This window comes from Antennarius striatus, chromosome 23, assembly GCF_040054535.1.
Source record: "Antennarius striatus isolate MH-2024 chromosome 23, ASM4005453v1, whole genome shotgun sequence".
NCBI lineage: Eukaryota > Metazoa > Chordata > Actinopteri > Lophiiformes > Antennariidae > Antennarius > Antennarius striatus.
Genome location: NC_090798.1, coordinates 12,607,656 through 12,630,281, shown reverse-complemented (window position 1 = coordinate 12,630,281; position 22,626 = coordinate 12,607,656). Strand labels below are relative to the sequence as shown.

At 39.5% G+C, this 22,626-nt stretch overlaps 2 protein-coding genes across 51 annotated transcripts; both read right to left on the bottom strand.

Moving 5' to 3' along the window:
* Positions 1-3,500: 3,500 nt before the first annotated feature.
* Positions 3,501-7,532, bottom strand: LOC137590820 (uncharacterized). The gene is made up of 10 exons (XM_068308617.1): positions 7,411-7,532; positions 6,633-6,689; positions 6,284-6,531; positions 6,105-6,169; positions 5,862-6,034; positions 5,704-5,751; positions 5,455-5,573; positions 5,012-5,073; positions 4,764-4,912; positions 3,501-4,679 (listed from the first exon to the last, which is right to left on the bottom strand). Exons 2-10 carry the CDS (start codon positions 6,664-6,666, stop codon positions 4,585-4,587), a joined length of 993 nt encoding a protein of 330 aa, XP_068164718.1. The 5' UTR covers positions 6,667-6,689; positions 7,411-7,532; the 3' UTR covers positions 3,501-4,584.
* A 5,789-nt stretch (positions 7,533-13,321) lies between these two features.
* Positions 13,322-22,238, bottom strand: LOC137590760 (uncharacterized). 50 transcript variants are annotated; one of them, XM_068308490.1, is made up of 21 exons: positions 22,115-22,238; positions 21,238-21,303; positions 20,173-21,116; positions 20,019-20,083; positions 19,722-19,900; positions 17,282-17,317; positions 17,161-17,196; positions 17,040-17,075; positions 16,919-16,954; positions 16,798-16,833; positions 16,677-16,712; positions 16,556-16,591; positions 16,431-16,466; positions 16,310-16,345; positions 16,189-16,224; positions 16,064-16,099; positions 15,940-15,978; positions 15,402-15,544; positions 15,188-15,249; positions 14,940-15,088; positions 13,322-14,855 (listed from the first exon to the last, which is right to left on the bottom strand). In XM_068308490.1, exons 2-21 carry the CDS (start codon positions 21,278-21,280, stop codon positions 14,761-14,763), a joined length of 2,115 nt encoding a protein of 704 aa, XP_068164591.1. In that variant the 5' UTR covers positions 21,281-21,303; positions 22,115-22,238; the 3' UTR covers positions 13,322-14,760. The 50 variants fall into 50 exon arrangements, with proteins under 50 accessions (XP_068164591.1, XP_068164592.1, XP_068164597.1 ...); XM_068308491.1 differs by having other exon boundaries at positions 21,238-21,297; positions 22,115-22,201; XM_068308496.1 differs by lacking the exon at positions 16,064-16,099.
* Between the last annotated feature and the right edge of the window lie 388 nt (positions 22,239-22,626).

The window sequence follows — 22,626 nt, the reverse complement described above, 5'->3', positions numbered from 1 at the left end:
GCATGCTCAGGGTCACTCTGAGACGGTGGAAGAAGAGTTCGGTGGATGTAATATGTTGTGACTACATTGATGGGGACATGAAGACCTACTGATAATAACTGAGAGACTCTGTAGTGGCTGGGAAGTTAAAAACAGCAATGTACCAAAATACAGTATTTTCTGAACTATAAAGTGCACCTAAAAGCCTATAATTTTCTCATAAACCTACTTCTTCTTCTTCTCCTTTGGGCTTTTCCCTTCAGGGGTCACCACAGCGAATCAATTGCCTCCATCTAACCCTGTCTTCTCATCCTCTTCTCTCACACCAACTACCTTCATGTCTTCCCTCATTACATCCATAAACCTCCTCTTTGGTCTTCCTCTAGACCTCCTGCCTGGCAGTTCAAAACTCAGCATCCTTCTACCAATATATTCACTATCTCTCCTCTGGACATGTCCAAACCATCTGAGGCCCCGCCCACACGATAACGGAATTTTTTTGAAAACGCAACTTTTTAAAAACGCATTGAAAATGATTCCCGTCCACACGACAGCGTTTTTTTGTCGCAGGCAAGATGTCATTGTTTTTAAAAAGTTGCGGATACAACCGTCCACAAGACAACGCAGACCCAGCGTTTTTAAAAAAAATCCACCTCGGCTAGCATTTTTGAAAAGCTGCGTTTTCGTTCCAGATATCTGCGTTGTTGTGTGGACGGAAGGCGTAAACACAACAAAATCTGTCAACGTGTGGACGGGGCCTCAGTCTGGTCTCTCTGACTTTATCTCCAAAACCTCTAACATGTGCTGTCCACATGATGTGCACATCTCCCTTGTTCTTAAAAATGGGCACCAGCACACTTCTCCTCCATTCCTCAGGCATCTTCTCACTATCTAAGATCCTGTTGAACAACCCAGTCAGAAACTCTACCGCCACCTCTCCTAGACACTTCCATACCTCTACAGGTATATCATCAGGACCGACTGCCTTTCCACTCTTCATCCTCTTCAATGCCCTCCTCACTTCATCCTGACTAATCTTTGCTACTTCCTGGTCCACAACAGTCACCTCTTCTAGTCTTTGTTCTCTCTCATTTTCCACGTTCATCAACTCTTCAAAGTACTCTTTCCATCTTCCCATCACACTACTGGCACCTGTCAATAGACTTCCATCTCTATCCTTAATCACCCTAACCTGCTGCACGTCCTTCCCATCTCTGTCTCTCTGTCTTGCCAACCTGTATAGATCAGTCTCTCCCTCCTTACTGTCCAACCTAGCATACAAGTCAACATAAGCTTCTTGTTTGGCCTTTGCTACCTCTACCTTCACCTTACGCTGCATCTCCCTGTACTCCTGTCTACTCTCCTCAGTCCTCTCAGTGTCCCACTTCTTCTTAGCTAACCTCTTTCTCTGTATACACTCCTGTACCTCCTCATTCCACCACCAAGTCTCCTTATCTACTTTCCTTCCAGATGACACACCAAGTACTCTCCTACCTGTCTCCCTGATCACATTAGCTGTAGTTGTCCAGTCATCTGGAAGCACCTCCTGACCCCCCAGAGCCTGTCTGAACTCCTTCCTGAAAGTCATGCAACACTCTTCCTTTTTCAGCTTCCACCATTTCGTCTTCTGCTCTGTTTTTGTCCTCTTCATCTTCCTCACCACCAGTCATCCTACACACCACCATCCTATGCTGTTTGGCTACACTCTCACCTACCACTACTTTACAGTCACTGATCTCTTTCAGGTTACACCGTCTACACAAGATGTAGTCTACCTGTGTGCTCCTACCACCACTCTTATAGGTCACTCTATGTTCCTGCCTCTTCTGGAAGAAAGTATTCACTACAGCCATTTACATCCTTTTTGCAAAGTCAACTACCATCTGTCCTTCTGCGTTCCTCTCATGGATACCAAACCTGCCCATCACCTCCTCATCACCTCTGTTTCCTGCACCAACATATCCATTGAAGTCTGCACCAATGACAACTCTCTCACTTCTAGGCATGCTCTGCATCACTTCATCAAAGTCCGACCAGAATTTCTCCTTCTCCTCCAGCTCACATCCTACCTGTGGAGCATACCCGCTAACAACATTGAACATCACACCTTCTATTTCTAGCTTCAGACTCATCACTCTATCTGACACTCTTTTTACCTCCAGGACATTCCTGACAAACTCCTCCTTCAAGATAACTCCTCCTCCATTTCTCTTCCCATCTACACCATGATAGAACAACTTGAACCCTGCTCCTAAACTTCTAGCCTTGCTACCTTTCCACCTGGTCTCCTGGACACACAGTATGTCTACCTTCCTCCTCTGCATCATGTCAACCAACTCTCTACCTTTTCCTGTCATAGTTCCAACATTTAACGTCCCTACTCTCAGTCCTATACTCTTGGCGCTCCTCTCTCCTCCTACGAACAGACTTTCCTCCTCTCCTTCTTCGACCAACAGTAGTCCAATTTCCACCGGCACCCTGTAGGTGAACAGCACCGATGGCGGTCGTTGTTAACCCGGGCCTCGACCGATCCGGTATGGAAGTCATAGGTTTGATTTGCATGTTTGATTTGGCAGAAGTTTTACGTCGGATGCCCTTCCTGACACAACCCTCTGTATTTATCCGGGCTTGGGACCGGCATGATAAGACACTGGCTTGTGTCCTCTTGTGGCTACATTTTTCTCATAAACCTACAGTGTGTCTTATAATCCGGTGCACCTTAAATATGAAATAAATTATAAGATAAAGAATTCTTTAAAGGTGCACCTTATCATCCAGTGTGCCTTATAGTGTGGAAAATATTGTAAATTTAATTTATGAATTGGTTGACAACATAATATAATGACAGAGGTGTTTGTTAATTCTGGGAGACGGGAATTTCACAAGCCAAACTGCTTCTACCCGTCAGCCCTTTTTTTTTTTTCAAATGTTGTTTTTTGATGTAAGCGTAATAAACGTGAGACGTCTGTTGTTATAACATGTCCGAAAATAAAATAAACTAAACAAATAAAAATAATGATCTCAATTGATTAAGTCAGTTAATTAAAACACTAAATGATAGTGCTATCATAACTGAAAACTCAAACATCATACATTCCGAAGATGACGCTCAGCGAGTATATATATTTTATAGAAACGGTAAGGCTTTTTGTTATTTTGGCATTTCCAAGTATTTGAGTTTTAAGAGATAATCCAAGTAACTAATTTAAGAATAATTTTTCTCAGATTGTAAAAAAAAAAGAAAAAAAAAAGGAGAGGGGCACATTTAAATTCATTTAGCGTATTCACATAAAATAAATAACTCATACACATTTACATCATGAATATTATGGGGGTCTATAGGGATATTATTGTCAAATTACTGGTGAAAAAGGTATTTTAGATGGATAGATGGAAATAATGACTCATGGTTAGACTGACTGAAGTATATCAAGTCCCTTTAATGCAAAGAAACATGCAGTACCTAAACCTCTGATGATAAACTTAAGACACTAACACATTGATTGTGTGATGATAAATGAAAACAGAAACATTGTACATTTCTAAGGTGACACTCATTGAGTATATTTATATCAAAGGCACAGATTATATTGTTCTCCCATCAGCATTAAGTTCAACAAAGAAGCACCACTTAGGATTTATTTCATAACATCTGTTAGTTTGGCATGTCCAAAACTTTTTGTTTTAAGAACTAATCCAAGTAACTAATTTATCTAAGATGTGGACAAAAAGTAACGGAGCACGTTTAAATCGATTTAGTGTATTCATCTCACATAAATAATTCATAAGCTTTCATATCATAACATCATAGCAGCATTTTTTTTCACATTGTGCAAAAGCATAGATGATTTCTTGATAAATAAATGTAATAATGTCGGCTTGCTATGTTGTCGCTTGCCGTATATTTATATAACGGCGCTGATATGGATTCACCCCGATGTCTACGATTGAGTCACTTCCGCTGTCATGGCGCGCGTCCTATCTTGTGCTATATTTTCTTAGAATAGTCCTCCATGGCATTAAAATATTGAACATTTCATAAAAGTTGCGACAACTCTTTCCATTATCAATTTAATTAACTTTCAAGTGGACTAACACTGACATTGATGTAATTAATCTTGATTTGTATGAACTTGAAATATATCGCAAATAGCTCAAGATAGTCAGCAACCAGCGACCCATGACAGCGGATGAAGCTGGTTTAGAAGATGAATGAATGAACTATAGTTCAAGAAACCAAATAATGTTTGCACCGTTTCTGTTGTTCTGGAGAAATTAATGCCAGTACTGATTGTTTTGAGATTTTTTTGTTTCAGTATTCCAAAGGGATGTTTGGTGTCGTCTTCACCGATGGGATGTCTGAGATGTCAACCCTACAATAAAGAATTCTAGAGAAAGTTATCACCGGTGAATACATGTGTCGTTCTGGTCAACAAAGGTTGACCAGAACGATTAACAGAGAATTTAAAGATGAAAGTTCTTCACAAGCTTCATGACGTTGTTGATGAAGTTGTAGTCCTCAGAGGTCTTCTTGGGTATATGAAGTCCGTCTTCATAGCAGTGATAGCTCCCCTTTTCTGATGGGGTTTCTCATGGAAACAGATGCTAATGCTGGCTAGACAGTAGCCATGACAACAGCACAAAGAAGGATGCAGTGATGAGGCTGATTTTGTGACTCACTCCACTGGAAACACTTACAACTGATGAGAAAAGGAAACATTGCTTTAGTGATCAGATCAGTATTATTGTACGTTATTGATCAAGCAGCGTTCAGTGTTGTTTACCTGTGCCATTCACAGTGATGGAGGAGACGGAGATGTTGAAGGCTGTGATGTTTGAAGATGCGTTGATCAAAACATTTGCGATGTCCGTGATATTAGGAACATTACCAGCCGAAAATAGCATTAGTAAGTCATTAATAATTGAACCATTTCTGCAAAAGGAAAAATGACAAAATTTTATCAATTTTGTAGGAATATTTTACAAACTCTAAAGCTTATTTCATCATGACTTCATAAAATAAAATTTTTACCTGAATCCAGTGACATTCAAGGACATGAATGATGGGAATGTGTTGTTGTAGACAGGTTCAAGCTACAGGAAAAAAAAAGAAAGTAACTTTGATGTGTCTGATTATTCAGTCATCACAAGTCTGACTTTTAAAGTTATTACAGTATATTCCGCCTTATCAGGCGCACCTAAAAGCCTTTAACTTTCTCAAAAATCAAAAGTGCGCCTTATATATATGGAAAAATTAGAAAAGGCCATTTATTGAAGATGAGTTCTCGGCTCTCAGCTGTAACCTCAACCCCCACGCTGTTGCTTATCTTGTCTGCAGCCCAGACAGAATACACAAGTACAGACACTGACATTTAAATCAACTATATGTAGACTCTTGACTGTGACATGAGATGTATCTTGATAAATGTGATCAGTGACTTAGGACCCCTGATATTTTGCACGAGAGAGACTTACTGACGTCACTATCAGTACATCTCGAGCCATAAATACTGGAGACGATGAATCCATTAAGCCTGCTGTGAATGTCTCCCCACGAGACGTGAAAGACAATGGGATTGCCATGGGAGTAACAGCTGAAGTCATTGTGGTTGTAGATAGTAAAAAGAAAAATTAAAACAGAAACATGAAAAATGGGAAAAAGTCATTGTGACTTGATCTGCTTGACAAATAGAGTACGTGTGGCCCCAGTTACAGTTTACTTACCAGTCGTTGTACTGGTAGGGGGAGCTGGAGTTGTGGTCAAAGTTGTTGCTGAAAAAACAAAAGTAAAATGTAAAAACCTCAACAGTCATGAAACAATGACAGGTAATGAGAGACAAACTGAACTGCAGCGACAGGAAGCAAGGCTGCTGTTGACAAACCTATTACTACGACTGAGCCGCTGAGAATAGTAGAGTTGGTATTGTTTGCTCCATCGATTACGGCTTGTAAAACTTGAGAAGTTGTTGGAATTAGATCTGCGGATGCAGAACTCTTCAGCACAACCGTCACAACCACTTGGGTTTGAGTCGTTTGTATCCAGACTAAAGCTGGTCTGTATCAAAAATGCATCTGGTATTAGTGTGATAGATGATATTATTGTTGAAATAACATGCAGATGTTACCTGAAACACCGAGCAATACACTCCATAAACGCACAGCCAAAAGCTTCTCTAAGGATGTCTCCACACTGCATGAAGGAAACACAGAAAAAATATTTTTAAAAATCAATGTTTTCCAAATAGCAACCAAAAATGTTAAACTTTATCATCACACCTATGAGTACTGGTAAAACATTTCTTACCTCGCTTTCAACTATGTTTACTAGATCCATATACTCTTGACTGCTTCTGTTATCGAGTTCTGGTACGAATTCATGTTTCAAAGTAAAACTAAGTTCCACAGCTAATTCAGGAGGTGGAGTCAGAGGAGTTTCGTCAACATCTGTTGATCCTTCAGTTGATCCATCTGTTGATCCATCAGTTGATCCATCAATCCTTGAATCTCCAAATATGGCTTGTGTTTGAATTATAAATTGGAGTCCAACAGCAACTGTGGTAAGAAAAAGAGGAACATGTGTTTTACAATCATTCTCTGGAGCACTATTGACATCTTCACGTCTTTATTTTGTTATTTAGTGAAACATAACTTACCTGTAAGTAGTAGCCAAATTGTTCCAACACCCATTTTGTCAACTTTTGAACCTGCAACTTTTGACAAGACACTATTTTCATGTTTCAGTCCAGTCAAAATGTTTTATATGGATGAATGCCATTTATTGTTCTTATTTATGCATGAATTATCGAGAAAAAACACTACATTTATAGAGAAAATTTATTCTCAGTACATAGAGTGGTTTTGAGCAAACAAATCAAAACTGATTAAAAAGGTTAACATTTAATGTCTGAATCAAACCAAAAACAAGTTGTTTTTCTGCTTATGTGTCCTCATAAATCATCTATTATCATATGTCAAAATAACAGTACAATGAAGTAATTTCAGTAGTAAAGATATACATGAGAAATTATTATTTTATTTCAGTGAACATGTTTCGCTATTTGATTCCATTTAGCATTTATAAAAACTACAAATGTTAATGATGATAATCATTGATGATAATGATAATGATAAATGATGATAATAAATATTATGATGATGATTATGATGATAATGATAAATAAATGATAAATGATAATTATAATGATAATTCATTAAAAAAAATTTATATTGCAAAACTCCAAGACTAATGAACAACATAATATGTTTTTTTTGTGTCATAGCATTAGTATGGATCAATACACACAACACGTGATTACAATCTAATAAGGTATATTTCCAAAAAAACACCTGTAAAATGAAAACCTCACAGTATAACATTTTCTATTTAATCAATTCCTTCTATATCACATTTGAAGAAAGAAAAGTACTTACCAAGAGCAATACTTGAAAAAAATTAAAAATGAAATAAGTAAGAAGATATCAGTTCAGTTATAGTGTTTCCAGATTTCACTTCTTTCTTTAATCGAGTTTGTCCAAGGACTTCTTGCTACTCGGTCCTGGTGCTCATCTACGATGACAGATGCCCAGGTTATATTTATTACTATGAACCTGAATGACGTGTTGTAACCTCAACACTAATCACATAATTTACCCACCATCCAGGTGTTCATCGTGATGATCAGTTCATCATGTTTGATTAAAGGACACTTGCATCTGCGTTTAAAGTAATCCGAACCCTCAAAATCTTAAATTTTATATAAGGTAAAGTAGTAATAGTTCAGTAGTATAGTGTGATACATGCTTCTGTAGTTTAAAATGTAAATTTAGCATTGGCACATCCTGATCTGACTGACATGATCACATTCTTTCTGTGGGAGTGGGGATAACTGTCAGATTAAAACATAATCTCAGACCTGTCACTGGATGAATCGATCTTTAATCCATGATTAACGTTCTTCAGGTGATGCCTGAACATAAAAGATGTAGATTTTTTCCGCCATCGTCACGAAAATGTTAATCACAGGACTTTAATACATCTCTAATGTATTAAAACACATTCTATAAAAGGTACAGACATTAACAGATACAAAAATCAAGGGGGAATACCTCCCTCTCCAAACTCAGCAAAAGCATTGATGGAGACAGGAAAGTGCTGAGTAACAGTTACCCAAAGGTGTGGAAATGCAAATCATTGTAGTACCTCAAACAACAAAGCCAGTGGTTTTAGAGGAAGTTGAACAGGTTGAGGGCGATACGGACCAGGTTCTGAAGGCAGACAAGATTAAAATAGAAACAAACCAGGAAGTCCGGAAAGAAAACAAGGGTCCTGGATGCTGCACTGGTTTTAATGGACTCTAAACGGTTTCCCTCCGTTTTATCATGGTGTCTTTAAGTCATGGGCCCTATTTAAAGGCAGCCCAGGAAAAAGCTCTGACTCTGTTCTGGTTCCTGAAGGAACCACTAGTGCATGGAGCCAGGCTGGATGTCTGCAGTGGAGCCACACCTGGGCTGTCTGCAGCGCTTTGCAGAACCAGGACCCTCCAGCAGCTGGTGGACAACGCCGGGCCTGCGTTGGGGGATGTCCAGGCTGTGAGCTCCCTGCTGAACATCCAGTCCACCAGGGGGGCTCAGGGGGGGCTACAACTGTGGAGGCAAAGACTCTTCGGGAAGGAGAGAGGCCTCCTCCTGGACTATAGTACAGGGACTGTACCGGACAGCAAAGACCCTTTCCCTGAGGTCCTCATCAGTCCCCTGTTTGGAGAACTGGAGGGTCCTCTCCTCGGAGATGAACGACAGATCAGCCTGCACACGGCCAACAAAAAAATACTGTACAGACAATGTGTAAAAGTGATCAACAAGAGAAGCCTGTGTGACAGAGCCCCCACTACCTGGGCCAACAGGATGACAGGAAGTGGACCTGACCCACAGTGGAGACTTCTGTACAAACCCCCCCTCAAGAAAAAAAACAGCCGACCTCCAGTGGAGGATTTTACATGGTGCCATCGGTTCCAATGCTTTATCTCTGTTTTTAACCCTGCGGTGTCCAGCCAGTGTCCCTTCTGTCCCCTTCAGGAGACAGTCTGTCATGCTTTCAGTGGGTGTGGGAGACTTCAGTGCTCTTCACTCTTCTAACGAATGTTTTTAATTCATTCAGTGAAAATTTTAGTACCAGGAAATCCATCTACGGTGCTGGGTACAATAGATCGAATCGGAGAAAGTGGCAGCTTTTAAATGTTATCTCTGGGGAGGCAAAACTCGCAATTTCTGTGACCAGGAACAGGAGAACTGAAAACAATACTGTTCCAGAAGCAGCTCCTGTTTTCTGCTGTAACATCAGATGTCGCTTAAAACTAGAATTTGGTTTCTATAAATTGACAAAAGACCTGAATAACTTTAGGAACATCTGGTGTCACAAAAATGTCCTATGCACTTTAGTTGATGACCACCTCACTTTTGCAAACTTCCTGTTATAATGTACTAATTTTTATATTGTATTTCCTTTTGTTTATTGGTTTTTAGTGTTTTTGAGTGTTTAATGTTTTTGAAGATGCCCAGGTTATATTTATTACTATGACGAATGTGTTATGACGAATTATGAATGACGTGTTGTAACCTCAACACTAATCACATAATTTACCCACCATCCAGGTGTTCATCGTGATGATCAGTTCATCATGTTTGATTAAAGGACACTTGCATCTGCGTTTAAAGTAATTCGAACCCTCAAAATCTTAAATTTTATATAAGGTAAAGTAGTAATAGTTCAGTAGTATAGTGTGATACATGCTTCTGTAGTTTAAAATGTAAACTTAGCATTGGCACATCCTGATCTGACTGACATGATCACATTCTTTCTGTGGGAGTGGGGATAACTGTCAGATTAAAACATAATCTCAGACCTGTCACTGGATGAATCGATCTTTAATCCATGATTAACGTTCTTCAGGTGATGCCTGAACATCAAAGATCCAGATTTTTTCCACCATCGTCACGAAAATGTTAATCACAGGACTTTAATACATCTCTAATGTATTAAAGCACATTCTATAAAAGGTACAGACATTAACAGATACAAAAATCAAGGGGGAATACCTCCCTCTCCAAACTCAGCAAAAGCATCGATGGAGACAGGAAAGTGCTGAGTAACAGTTACCCAAAGGTGTGGAAATGCAAATCATTGTAGTACCTCAAACAACAAAGCCAGTGGTTTTAGAGGAAGTTGAACAGGTTGAGGGCGATACGGACCAGGTTCTGAAGGCAGACAAGATTAAAATAGAAACAAACCAGGAAGTCCGGAAAGAAAACAAGGGTCAACCTGAGAAAGGTGACATAGAGGTAAAGACATTTGTCTAGGACTGTACGGAACAGGTACATTATATTAAATATTATGTCAATACATGCTTTTTAACATTGCATCCCATTCTACACTAACACAATAACGGTATTATGTTGAGTCAAAACAGAAACAACCTACATTTCTAAACCGATGCTAATGGAGTACATATATTTTATAGAAGCAGTAAATACTGTTCCCCATCAGCAAGCAGTTGAACAAAGGAGCTTCTTCTTCTTCTCCTTTTGAGCACAGCTTCCTCTGGAAAACTATGGAGAAGTTTGGGTTCAGCGCCGTGTTTATTGCCAAGATCCGGTTGTTGTACAGTGACGTTGAGAGTATACTATATATATACTATACTATATACTATATATATATATATATATATATATATATATAAAACGGCAGTTTGTGTGCCCCCTTCAGGGTGCACCGGGGCATCCGGCAGGGCTGTGCCCTGTCTGGGATGCTCTATGTACTCTCTCTGGAACCCCTCCTCTGTAGAATCCGCAAAAGCATCGACGGTTTGATTTTACCTGGTGTTAGAGAGAGCAGTCTTTTATCTGACTATGCTGATGATGTTGTTGTTCTTATCAAAAACCAGAGGGATGTTGATGTTCTGGTGGGTTTGACAAACTCATTCAATGTTTTAACTACTGCAAAAGTAAACTGGAGCCAAAGTGAAGCCCTTGCTGTTGGTGAGCAGCATGGCAACCTCCTGGTTCTTCCTCAAAACTTGTGTTGGAAGACTGATGGTCTCAAATATCTCGGTGTGTACCTGGGAAATGAGACAACAACCAGGAAGAACTGGGGGGGCGTCATTGAAAAAATAGAAGAGAAACTTAAAGAATGGAAATGGTTGCTCCCCAGAATGTCGTACAGAGGTCGAGTTTTACTGATAAACAACCTGGTGGCCTCACAGCTGTGGCACCGCTTGGCCTGAATGGACCCCCCATCAGGGTTAGCCCAGATCCAGACCAAACTTGTTAACTTTTCTGGGATGGGCTGCATTGGGTGCCTCAAGGAGTGTTGTCTTTATCAAGAGAGGAGGGGGGACAGGGCCTCATCCACCTGGCTAGCAGAACAGCCACGTTCAGATTACAGTTCATCCAGCGGTTTCTGACCGGACCAGCGGATCTGAGGTGGAGAGAGGTGGCCGGCTGCATCTTCAGACGTGTGAGCCACTTGGACCTGGATGCTGCTCTGTTTTTAATGGTCTCTAAGCTTCTAAAGTTAAATGGTTTGCCTCCGTTTTATCGTGGTGTTTTTAAGTCGTGGGCCCTATTTAAAAGCAGCCCAGGAAAAAGCTCTGACTCTGTTCTGGTTCCTGAAGGAACCACTAGTGCATGGGGCCAGGCTGGACGTCTGCAGTGGAGCCACACCTGGGCTGTCTGCAGCGCTTTGCAGAACCAGGACAATGACCCTCCAGCAGCTGGTGGACAACGCCGGGCCTGCGTTGGGGGATGTCCAGGCTGTGAGCTCCCTGCTGAACATCCAGTCCACCAGGGGGGCTCAGGGGGGGCTACAACTGTGGAGGCAAAGACTCTCCGGGAAGGAGAGAGGCCTCCTCCTGGACTATAGTACAGGGACTGTACCGGACAGCAAAGACCCTTTCCCTGAGGTCCACATCAGTCCCCTGTTTGGAGAACTGGAGGGTCCTCTCCTCGGAGATGAACGACAGATCAGCCTGCACACGGCCAACAAAAAAATACTGTACAGACAATGTGTAAAAGTAATGAACAAGAGAAGCCTGTGTGACAGAGCCCCCACTACCTGGGCCAGCAGGATGACGGGAAATGGACCTGACCCACAGTGGAGACTTCTGTACAAACCCCCCCTCAAGAAAAAACCAGCCGACCTCCAGTGGAGGATTTTACATGGTGCATCGGTTCAATGCTTTATCTCTGTTTTTAACCCTGCGGTGTCCAGCCAGTGTCCCTTCTGTCCCCTTCAGGAGACAGTCTTTCATGCTTTCAGTGAGTGTGGGAGACTTCAGTGCTCTTCACTCTTCTGACGAATGTTTTTAATCTGTTCAGTGAAAATTTTAGTATCAGGAAATTAATCTACTGTGCTGGGTACAATAGATCGAATCAGAGAAAGTGGCAGCTTTTAAATTTTATTTCTGGAGAGGCAAAACTCACAATTTCTGTGACCAGGAAGAGGAGAACTGAAAACAATACTGTTCAAGAAGCAGCTCCTGTTTTCTGCTGTAACATCAGATGTCGCTTAAAACTAGAATTTGGTTTCTATAAATTGACAAAAGAACTGCATAACTTTAGGAACATCTGGTGTCACAAAAATGTCCTATGCACTTTAGTTGATGACCACCTCACTTTTGCAAACTTCCTGTTAAAATGTACTAATTTTTATATTGTATTTCCTTTTGTTTATTGGTTTTTAGTGTTTTTTAGTGTTTAGTGTTTTTGAAGTTTCATCTAATGTAAAATTGTAAAATGTTTGAATGTGATTAAAGTGGTTTTGCAAAAATAAAAAAAAATCTCCTTTGGGCTTTTCCCTTTAGGGATCGCCACAGCACCCATCTAACCTTGTCTTCTGCATCCTCTTCTCTCACACTCTTCATCAAGCAGGTCTTCACCACCTGAGGGTACCCCAGGGTAGACTTACTAAGTTCCTTTGTGCGCCACCTTTGGCTCGCCTCCATGAGCTTACATGTTAACTTTATGAAGTTGTGGCTTTTCTTCTTGAGGGTTATATACCATATTTTAACCATGTCATGCCATATATAGTCTTCCTTTTTTCAAAAAACACATTACTGTTTATTCAGCGTATTTCATGGCCACCTGTGGTAGTACAATACGTCATACATATGCTCACATTCAACACAACAATGGTGATTTGTAGAGAGTTGCAGGTTGAACATGTTCACAAAGTCAGCACCAACCCCCCCGGCTTGTGTCTACATGGGTGTTTCTCTTCTTATATCATACAGAAATAGCAGGAGGTTGTGTCATACAGTGTGTTCATAAGAAAATAAATGATTTGTAAACATTTATACCATGGTTATCATGGGTGGGGGGGGGGTTAGTATTTATCTCATACAATGCAAAAGTACATAATATGTAATGAATGAAAATTGTGACTTTCCATTGTCAGTTTAATAAACATTGTAATGTAATCTTACCTGATTTCCATGAGCTTGAAAGGACTTGCCTTCATGTTTAATGTAAATCATGTTAAATACAGGTAGTCCTCAACATAGGAACATCCGACTTACAAGCATTCATAGATACGAACAACTACGCGCCGTCATATCCAACTACTGTAGTTCCCTTTTCTGCCACAAGCCTGATATTTTTTCAATAATATGTGGTTAACAGGAATCTATTTGAAGCTTAAAAATCAATATGTTTCCTATTATAGTTCAGAAAAGAAATTTAAAAAATTGCTAATATAATTTGATGAATTTACCATACATCACGGACGCTTAAGTTATGAATAAATGATAAAATAAAAGTCTCTTTAAGGTTACAAAGCAAATACAGGAATCATTATTATTTTTGCAATATTAAAAACTAATTTCTTTTAAATTTACCAATAAATACATTCAATTTGGTGGTTTATGGATCAGCAACATCAACATCTGACTCTAGCTGTTGGATGCGCTTAAAAATTGGTCGAGAGTTCCCTGAAGCGTTTGATTCTTATCCTCCTCAAGGACGGACTTATAGGGAGCAAAAGTCTAAAGTAAATTAGATAGATACATGCTTTATTTATTAACTAATCTGAATTCAAAGCAATCGCATGAATCACCAGTGATTTTACAATTTCGATATTTGTGGCCGTAAAGCTATGTGAAATAACATAAACTTGATTTTTATTTTTCTGTGGGTTTTTTTCTTCAAATCAAGGACGACTTAGCTCAAAACAACCTGTACCTATATTGTATTTTACTATGTGTTATTGTTTCTGGTAAATCTTATGGAATAGCAGTTTCATATTAGTAGTAGTAATGACATTTAAATGACGTCAAATTGTGATTATAGATTTCAATTTAATAAATAATGACTTAAGAACATGCACCTTATGTACAACCTTTGGAATCGATGACTACCTGTATATCAACATAGTTCAAGAAGCCAGATTATGTTTGCATCGTTCCTGTTATTCTGAAGGAGTTAAAGTCAGCGAGATTTTCTTTTTGCTTCAGTATTCCAAGCTATGTTAGATATCACCAATGGGATGTCTGAGATCTCAAACCCACAATAAAGAATTCTACAGTACGTTATCAATGGTGAATACATGTGTCGTTCTGGTCAACCTTCTTTGTCAGTGTGTGGTAATAGGTAACACAGAATTTAATAATGAAAGTTGTTCACAAGCTTCATGACAGTTGTAGTCCTCAGAGGTCTTCTTGGGTATTTGAAGTCCGTCTTCATAGCAGTGATAGATCTCATTTTCTGAAGGGGTTTCTCATGGAAACACAGATGTTAATGCTGGCCTGACAGTAGCCATGACAACAGCACAAAGAAGGATGCAGTGATGAGGCTGATTTTGTGACTCACTCCACTGGAAACACTTACAACTGATGAGAAAAGGAAACATTGCTTTAGTGATCAGATCAGTATTACTGTACGTTATTGATCAAGTAGCGTTCAGTGTTGTTTACCTGTGCCATTCACAGTGATGGAGGAGACGGAGATGTTGAAGGCTGTGATGTTTGAAGACGCGTTGATCAAAACATTTGCGATGTCCATGATATTGGGAACATTACCAGCCGAAAATGCCACCAGTAAGTCATTAATAATTGAACCATTTCTGCAAAAGGAAACATGACAAAATTTTACCAGGGATGTAGGAATATTTTACAAACACTAAAGCTTATTTCATCATGACATTGTGAAATAAAATTATTACCTGAATCCAGCGACATTCAAGGACATGAATGATGGGAACGCATCATCATAGAAAGGTTCAAGCTGCAGGAACAAAAGAAAGTAATTGTAAGCACAGACTAAGAACTGACATTTAAATTAATTATATGTAGGCTCTTGACTGTGGCATGATATATATCTTGATAAAGATTATTAATGAACTAGGACTCCTGACATTTTGCATGAGAGAGACTTACTTCTGTGGTTATCGTCATGGCTCGGGCCATAAACGCTGGAGATGACGGATTCATTAAGTCTGCTGTGAATGTCTCCCCAAGAGACGTGAAAGAAAATGGAATTTCTGTGGTAGCCACAGCCGTTGTGGATGAAGTTGTTGTGGCTGTAGACATTTTAAAGAAAATTTAAAAAAAATTTAACATTAAAAAAGTTTTCGGGAAACGTTTTACACAGACAATGGAGCTGTTGTTGTTGAACTTGCAGCTGGTGCAACAGTTGTTGTTGCCGATATGTTGTTGGTTGGCACTGACACAGTCATTGTGTAAAACAAAAAGATTGGAACACTATGAACAATGAATATAATTTAGAAATGTCTTGAGTTTACATTTTTGTTTTTCATAGACATTTAATTTTCTTAACAGCTGACCAAACTTAAAACGAACCCACAGAAAAATCAGAACATTTTTGATATGCAACAAGAGATAGGACAGATATCAACGGTGTAGTTCTTTGCTGTAATGACCACTGGAGTGAAGTGACCAGCTACAGTTTACTTACGAGTATTTGTTGTTGGAGCTACAGTTGGCAAACTTGATGCTGTAAAAACAAAGATTGAACAGTATAAAGTACTATAGTGAAAAAACAAAAGTTAGATGAACATATAAAGTTACAGTTTACTCACAATTAGTTGCATTGGTTGTTGGAGCTGGAGTTAATGCTGTAAAAACAAATGAAGATTGAACAATATAAAGTACTATATTGAAAAAACAAAAGTTAGATGAACATATAAAGTTACAGTTTACTTACAATTAGTTGCGTTGGTTGTTGGAGCTGGAGTCGATGCTGTAAAAACAAAGATTGAACAGTATAAAGTACTATAGTGAAAAAACAAAAGTTAGATGAACATATAAAGTTACAGTTTACTTACAATTAGTTGCGTTGGTTGTTGGAGCTGGAGTCGATGCTGTAAAAACAAAGATTGAACAATATAAAGTACTATAGTGAAAAAACAAAAGTTAGATGAACATATAAAGTTACAGTTTACTTACAATTAGTTGCATTGGTTGTTGGAGCTGGAGTTAATGCTGTAAAAACAAATGAAGATTGAACAATATAAAGTACTATATTGAAAAAACAAAAGTTAGATGAACATATAAAGTTACAGTTTACTTACAATTAGTTGCATTGGTTGTTGGAGCTGGAGTCGATGCTGTAAAAACAAAGATTGAACAGTATAAAGTACTATAGTGAAAAAACAAAAGTTAGATGAACATATAAAGTTACAGTTTACTTACAATTAGTTGCGTTGGTTGTTGGAGCTGGAGTCGATGCTGTAAAAACAAAGATTGAACAGTATAAAGTACTATAGTGAAAAAACAAAAGTTAGATGAACATATAAAGTTACAGTTTACTTACAAATAGTTGCGTTGGTTGTTGGAGCTGGAGTCGATGCTGTAAAAACAAAGATTGAACAGTATAAAGTACTATAGTGAAAAAACAAAAGTTAGATGAACATATAAAGTTACAGTTTACTTACAATTAGTTGCGTTGGTTGTTGGAGCTGGAGTCGATGCTGTAAAAACAAAGATTGAACAATATAAAGTACTATAGTGAAAAAACAAAAGTTAGATGAACATATAAAGTTACAGTTTACTTACAAATAGTTGCGTTGGTTGTTGGAGCTGGAGTCGATGCTGTAAAAACAAAGATTGAACAGTATAAAGTACTATAGTGAAAAAACAAAAGTTAGATGAACATATAAAGTTACAGTTTACTTACAATTAGTTGCGTTGGTTGTTGGAGCTGGAGTCGATGCTGTAAAAACAAAGATTGAACAATATAAAGTACTATAGTGAAAAAACAAAAGTTAGATGAACATATAAAGTTACAGTTTACTTACAATTAGTTGCATTGGTTGTTGGAGCTGGAGTTAATGCTGTAAAAACAAATGAAGATTGAACAATATAAAGTACTAAGGTGAAAAAATGAAATTTAAATCAAAGTCTGGCATGAAGTGACCATTTACAGTTTACTAAACAACTTCCGACTTCCCACGACCAGTTGTGCATTGGTTGTGGGAGCTGAAGCTGTGGTCAAAGTTGTTTCTGTAAAAAACAAGAGAATATCTTCCCATGTATGTATTTGAATAAGCTCACTTGAAAACCTCATGCTGTCATGCTTCCGGCATCTGCTGCTAGCCGAGTTAGCTCTGGTCTTCACATTTGTCCATGTCTCTCACGTTGCTGTTTTGACTTTGTCAAATATGGTGGCGTATATTCTTTGATTGTGACGGACCTCACGCTGTCGTGTGGGGAACCCCGATCCTTAATTCACTAGGACTGAACTCACGAAGCCGGCGTCTACCCGGATAGCCGAACCGTAACGCCAAATCGGCTTTTGTCTTTGCATTCATCTGTTCCAAACACACGGAGCCATTTCGGCTTCGTCAGACACAACGGTTTGTTTTCTTGTTTCTTCAACCTCTTATCTCAATGCGGATGTACATAATCCCCTCTCCCGAGGTGTTTCCAGGCCAACCAAGAGACATAGTCCCTCCAGCATGTCCCTGGTCTTCCCAGGGGCCTCCTCCCGGTAGGAGGAACTTCTCCCCAGTGAGGCATCAGGAGGCCTCTGGAACAGTTGCCCGAGTCACCTCAGCTTGCTCCGCTCCTCCCTGGTGTCTGAGCTCTTCTCCCTATCTCTAAGGGTACACCCAGCCACTCTACTAAGGAAACTCATTTCGGCTGCTTGTATCCCGAGTCTTGTCCTCGGGGAGAAGAGGAACATAGATTGACCGACACATACGATTCCACTGCAGAAGCTGCACCAATCCATCTCTCAATGTCAAGTTCCGTCCTTTCCTCACTCATAAGACCCCAAGATACTTAAACTCCTGCACTTGGGGCAAAAACTCCCCACCAACCTGGAGAGGGCAGACCACGTTTTTCCAGTCGAGAACCATGGCCTCAGATTTGGAGGTGCTGATCCTCGTCCTACCTGCATTGCGCTCAGCTGCAAAGTGCCCCGGTGCATGCTGGAGATCCAGGTTTGATGAAGGTTTGATGATATACAGCCAATAGGACAACACCATGTCCGAAAAGCAGAAATGAAATCCTTTGGTCCCCAAACTGGACAGTCCCAGATCTCTGGCTGCACCTAGAAATTCTGTCCATAAAGATCATGAACAGAACCTGTGATAAAGGCCAGCTCTGCCAAAGTCCAAAGACATCTGGAACAGGTTTGACTTACTGCTATCAATGTGAACTAAGTGCTTGCTTCAGTCAGAGATTGGACAATCCTCAGCAAAGGACCCCAAACCCCATACTCCCAGGCACTCCCCACAATATACCATGAGGTGCCATGGTTGAACACCCTCTCCAGATCCACAACGTATACATGGACTGGTTGGTCAAACTCGCACAAACCATGGTGCACTCGCTGGAGAATGTAGAGCCGGTCCAGTGTTCCACAACTGGGACGAAAACCACATCGCTTCCCCTGAATTCGAGGTTCAACTATCGGTCTTATCCTCCTCTTTAGTACCCTGGAATAGACTTTCCTTGGAAGGCTGAACAGTGTGATTCCACTAGAGTTGTAACGCACCCTCCTGTCCCCTTTTTTGAAAAGAGGGACCACCATGTTGGTCTGCCAATCAAAAGGTACTGTCTACAGCCGACATGCAATGTTAAAGAAATGTTTCAACTAAGACAATCCCTGCATATCCAGAGACTTGAGGTACTCAGAATCTCATTCAACCCTAGTGCCTTGCCATAAAAGAGTTTGGCAACCACCTCGGTGACTTAAGCTCTTGTGATGGACAAGTCCACCTCTGAGACATCTGCTTCCTCAGTGGAAGACATGATAGCAGGATTGAAGAGATACTCAAAATATTCTTTGTACCGCACGACAATAACCCCAGTTGACCCACACTTAGGTCAAAGACATTCATTCATTCATTTTCACGACTGCTACATCCTTTGTCGTAGGGAGCTGGAGCCTATCCCAGCTGACTTAGGACGTAAGGTGGGGGAAACTCCGGGCGCGACACCAGTGCACCGCGGAGCCACACAGACACGCAGACAAACATGCACTCACACACTCATACCTACGGTCAATTTGGAGGTGGGAGGAAGCCGGACAACCCGGAGAGAACCAACAAAGACACAGGGAGAACATGCTAACTCTCCACAGAGCAGTGACAGCACTACCCACTGTGCCACCGTGCCGCTTAGGATAAACATAAACCTTTGAAAAACCTCAACAGTCATAACAAAAAGACAGACAAGAGACAGTTTGTCCAACAGCGACAGGAATGAAGTGTCAGCCCCTTCATAACTTACCTATTACACTGACTGAGCTGGCGTCAATAGAGACGTTCAAGGTACCGTCGTTAGATGCATTAACTAAGGTTTGTGCAACATCATCAGTCGTTGGTATTTGATCAGATGGTGCAGTGTTGTTCAACACTACCTCCACTATTGCTTCAGTTCCAGCCATTCGTCTACCGGTCACAACTGGTCTGTATGAAAAAATGTTTTTATCATTGCAGATGATGTCATTGTTGAAATTAATGCATGAAATTCATGACTGCAAGCCATGAAGCAAAACAGTAGGACTTATAAAATTTTAGGTGTTACCTGAACCCTACGACAATAATGCGTAGAAACACATCGCCATAACGACTCCTGTAGACGATTGTGAACTGCGTGAAAGAATCAGAAAGGAGATGTGAACTAAGAATGTCAAACTTTCTCATCGCACCTATGAGTATTTATAAAACATTGCACTTACATCTCTTACAATCACAGCTTCAAGCTGCTGGAACTGTTGGCTGTTTGGATCCTCGAGTGCTGGTTCAAATGGAACTATCAAAACTACTGCAATTACCACAGCCACTGGGGGAGCTGGGGTGGTAGTAGTAGTTGGGATCAAGGTGGTGGTAGAGCTAGTGGTGGTGGTTGTAGTGGTTGAAATATTACTGTTTGCATTAGTGATAATAGATGTGGTAGGAGAAATGGGAATAATGGTTGCATTACTGACAGTACCAATACTAGTGCCACTAGAAATACTAACAGAGGCTGAAGTTGTATTAGTAGTAGCAGTATTGGTATTGGTACTGGCAGTGGTAGAATTGGTAGTAATAGGAAGAGTAGAAGTATCAGTAATCAGAATATTACTCATAGTGGTGACATTAGTGGCAGTAGAGGGAGTAGACATATCTGTACTGGTAGTGATAACATCATTACTGGTAGAGGTAGAAATAGGAATAGGAGTAACAGTATTCCCAATGGCAGTGGTAGCAGTGGTGAGAGGACTAGAAATAAGAGTATCTGTTGTTGATTCACTGATTGTTGTTGATTCTTGACTTGCAGTTAAAACTTCAGTGACAGAGGTGGGACTGGTGTCAATTGATTCATCATTTGTTGTTGTAGTTGATCCACCAGTTGTTTCTGACACAAGGCTTGTTGTTGATAGTTCAGTTGTACTTGAAGCTTCGTTGGCAGTTGATCCATCAGTTGGTGTTGTTGAGTCTCCTGTGGTTGTTGGTCCCATAGTTGATGTTGTTAATCCTTCAGTTGAACCTTCGGCGTCACCTGACCCTGAAGTTGAACCCTCTGTGTCATCTGACCCTGAAGTTGAACCTTCTGTGTCATCTGACCCTGAAGTTGAACCCTCGGTGTCACCTGACCAATCTGAGGCTTGTGTTTCCTTTATAAAATGAAGCCCAACAGTGACTGTGGGTAAAGAACAGAGGGACTGAATTGTTTAATATAACATCCTTTTGTAAATTAACTTTCCAGAGCATTATTGACACTTTCAAGTCTTTATTTTGTTATTCATTAAAAACTAACTTACCTGTAAGTATTAGCCAAATTGATAACTTTGGTCCAACACCCATTTTGTCAACTTTTGAACCTGCAACTTTTGACAGGACATTGACTCAATTATTAACAAAGTATATGAACGGCAAAAATCTTAAAATATTTTAATTTTTAAGCAAATCTATCATTTTATAAATCTGGAACATGAACAAGAATATTTGCTTTTCAATTTCATCTTTCAGTCCATTTAAAATGTTTTATATACCAGTGTGAATGACATTTATTCTTCTTCTTGAAGTTCTACAGAACCTTAGAAACCATGAAGTATCAAGAAAAATCAGACACGGGGAGAACATGCAAACCCCGCACAGAGCGGGACTCAAACCCGCAACCGGCTTGCTGTGCAGCGCCAGCGACACAGCAGTAACAAACAAAAAAAAGCATGTATGAGTTGCTGTTCTTTTTATGTGGCCTTTTGAAATATCAGTTATAATATGTCAAAACAAAACTAACAGAAAGTTAATTGTGGTAACCAAAATATATGAGAAAAAAATCTTGTTTTCAATTAATATTTTTCTAAAAAAGTTTTGGGCCATTCGGTTTTCATTCAGTATTCAAGAAAATTACTAATTTGCATAATAATTCATTAGAAAATATTTTATACTTCAAAAATCCATGACGAAAGAACAACATAAATTGCCATTGTTTTTGAGTTTCTTCACAGCCTTATATGAATACAATTGAAAGACTACAGACACACAACACCTAATTACAGTCCAAAAAGAAATAGATCACAAAACGGTCAAAACCCCCCCAAAAAACCCACATTGTATGATGAAAACATCACAGTGTAAAGTTTTGTGTTCAATAAATTATCTCTATATCAAATATAATGAGAGAAAATTACTCACCAAAACTAATACTTGAAATAAAAAAAAATAAAAAATAAGAAGATATCAGTTCAGCGATAGTGTTTCCAGATTTCACTAAATTCTTTAATAGTGTCCGTCCAACATCTTCCTGTTACCCAATCCCAGTGCACATTTGTTTGAGCCTAATATATAGGCAGAAACCAGAATGATATGTTGTGACATCATCACCATAAAAGAAGCCAGATACAGTCATTGGTCTGTCCTGACTGATATTTTCATTTCACCTGAAAAGGTTTCACTTCTTGTAAACACACAATCTGAAGGCAGACAAGAAAAAAAAAAACCGACCAGGAAGTCATGAAAGAAAACTGGGGTCAACCTAAGAGAAGTGACATACTGTAGGTACACAGTTCTAGAACTGTGTGCTACATTGTAATAAATATATATTAAATGTTATGTTTCTCTTCAGGTTTTTTTTTTTATCTTCATGAACTGAAGAAACATTTTGCTGATTTGTTATCAGCATTGTCTGTAAAAAGAAGCAAGAAAAA

Bases quoted from the DNA above. Each gene is read 5' to 3' on its own strand.
- LOC137590820 (XM_068308617.1), bottom strand. From the start codon at position 6,666: ATGGGTGTTGGAACAATTTGGCTACTACTTACAG. The intron at 6,532-6,632 runs GTAAGTTATGTT...TTCTTACCACAG, and splicing joins AATTTGGCTACTACTTACAG to TTGCTGTTGGACTCCAATTT. The intron at 5,574-5,703 runs GTAAGTAAACTG...CAATGACTTCAG, and splicing joins CCCTACCAGTACAACGACTG to CTGTTACTCCCATGGCAATC.
- LOC137590760 (XM_068308490.1), bottom strand. From the start codon at position 21,280: ATGGGTGTTGGACCAAAGTTATCAATTTGGCTAATACTTACAG. The intron at 17,318-19,721 runs GTAAGTTATGAA...TTGTTTTTACAG, and splicing joins CAGCTCAGTCAGTGTAATAG to CATTAACTCCAGCTCCAACA. The intron at 16,225-16,309 runs GTAAGTAAACTG...TTGTTTTTACAG, and splicing joins AACAACCAACGCAACTAATT to CATCGACTCCAGCTCCAACA.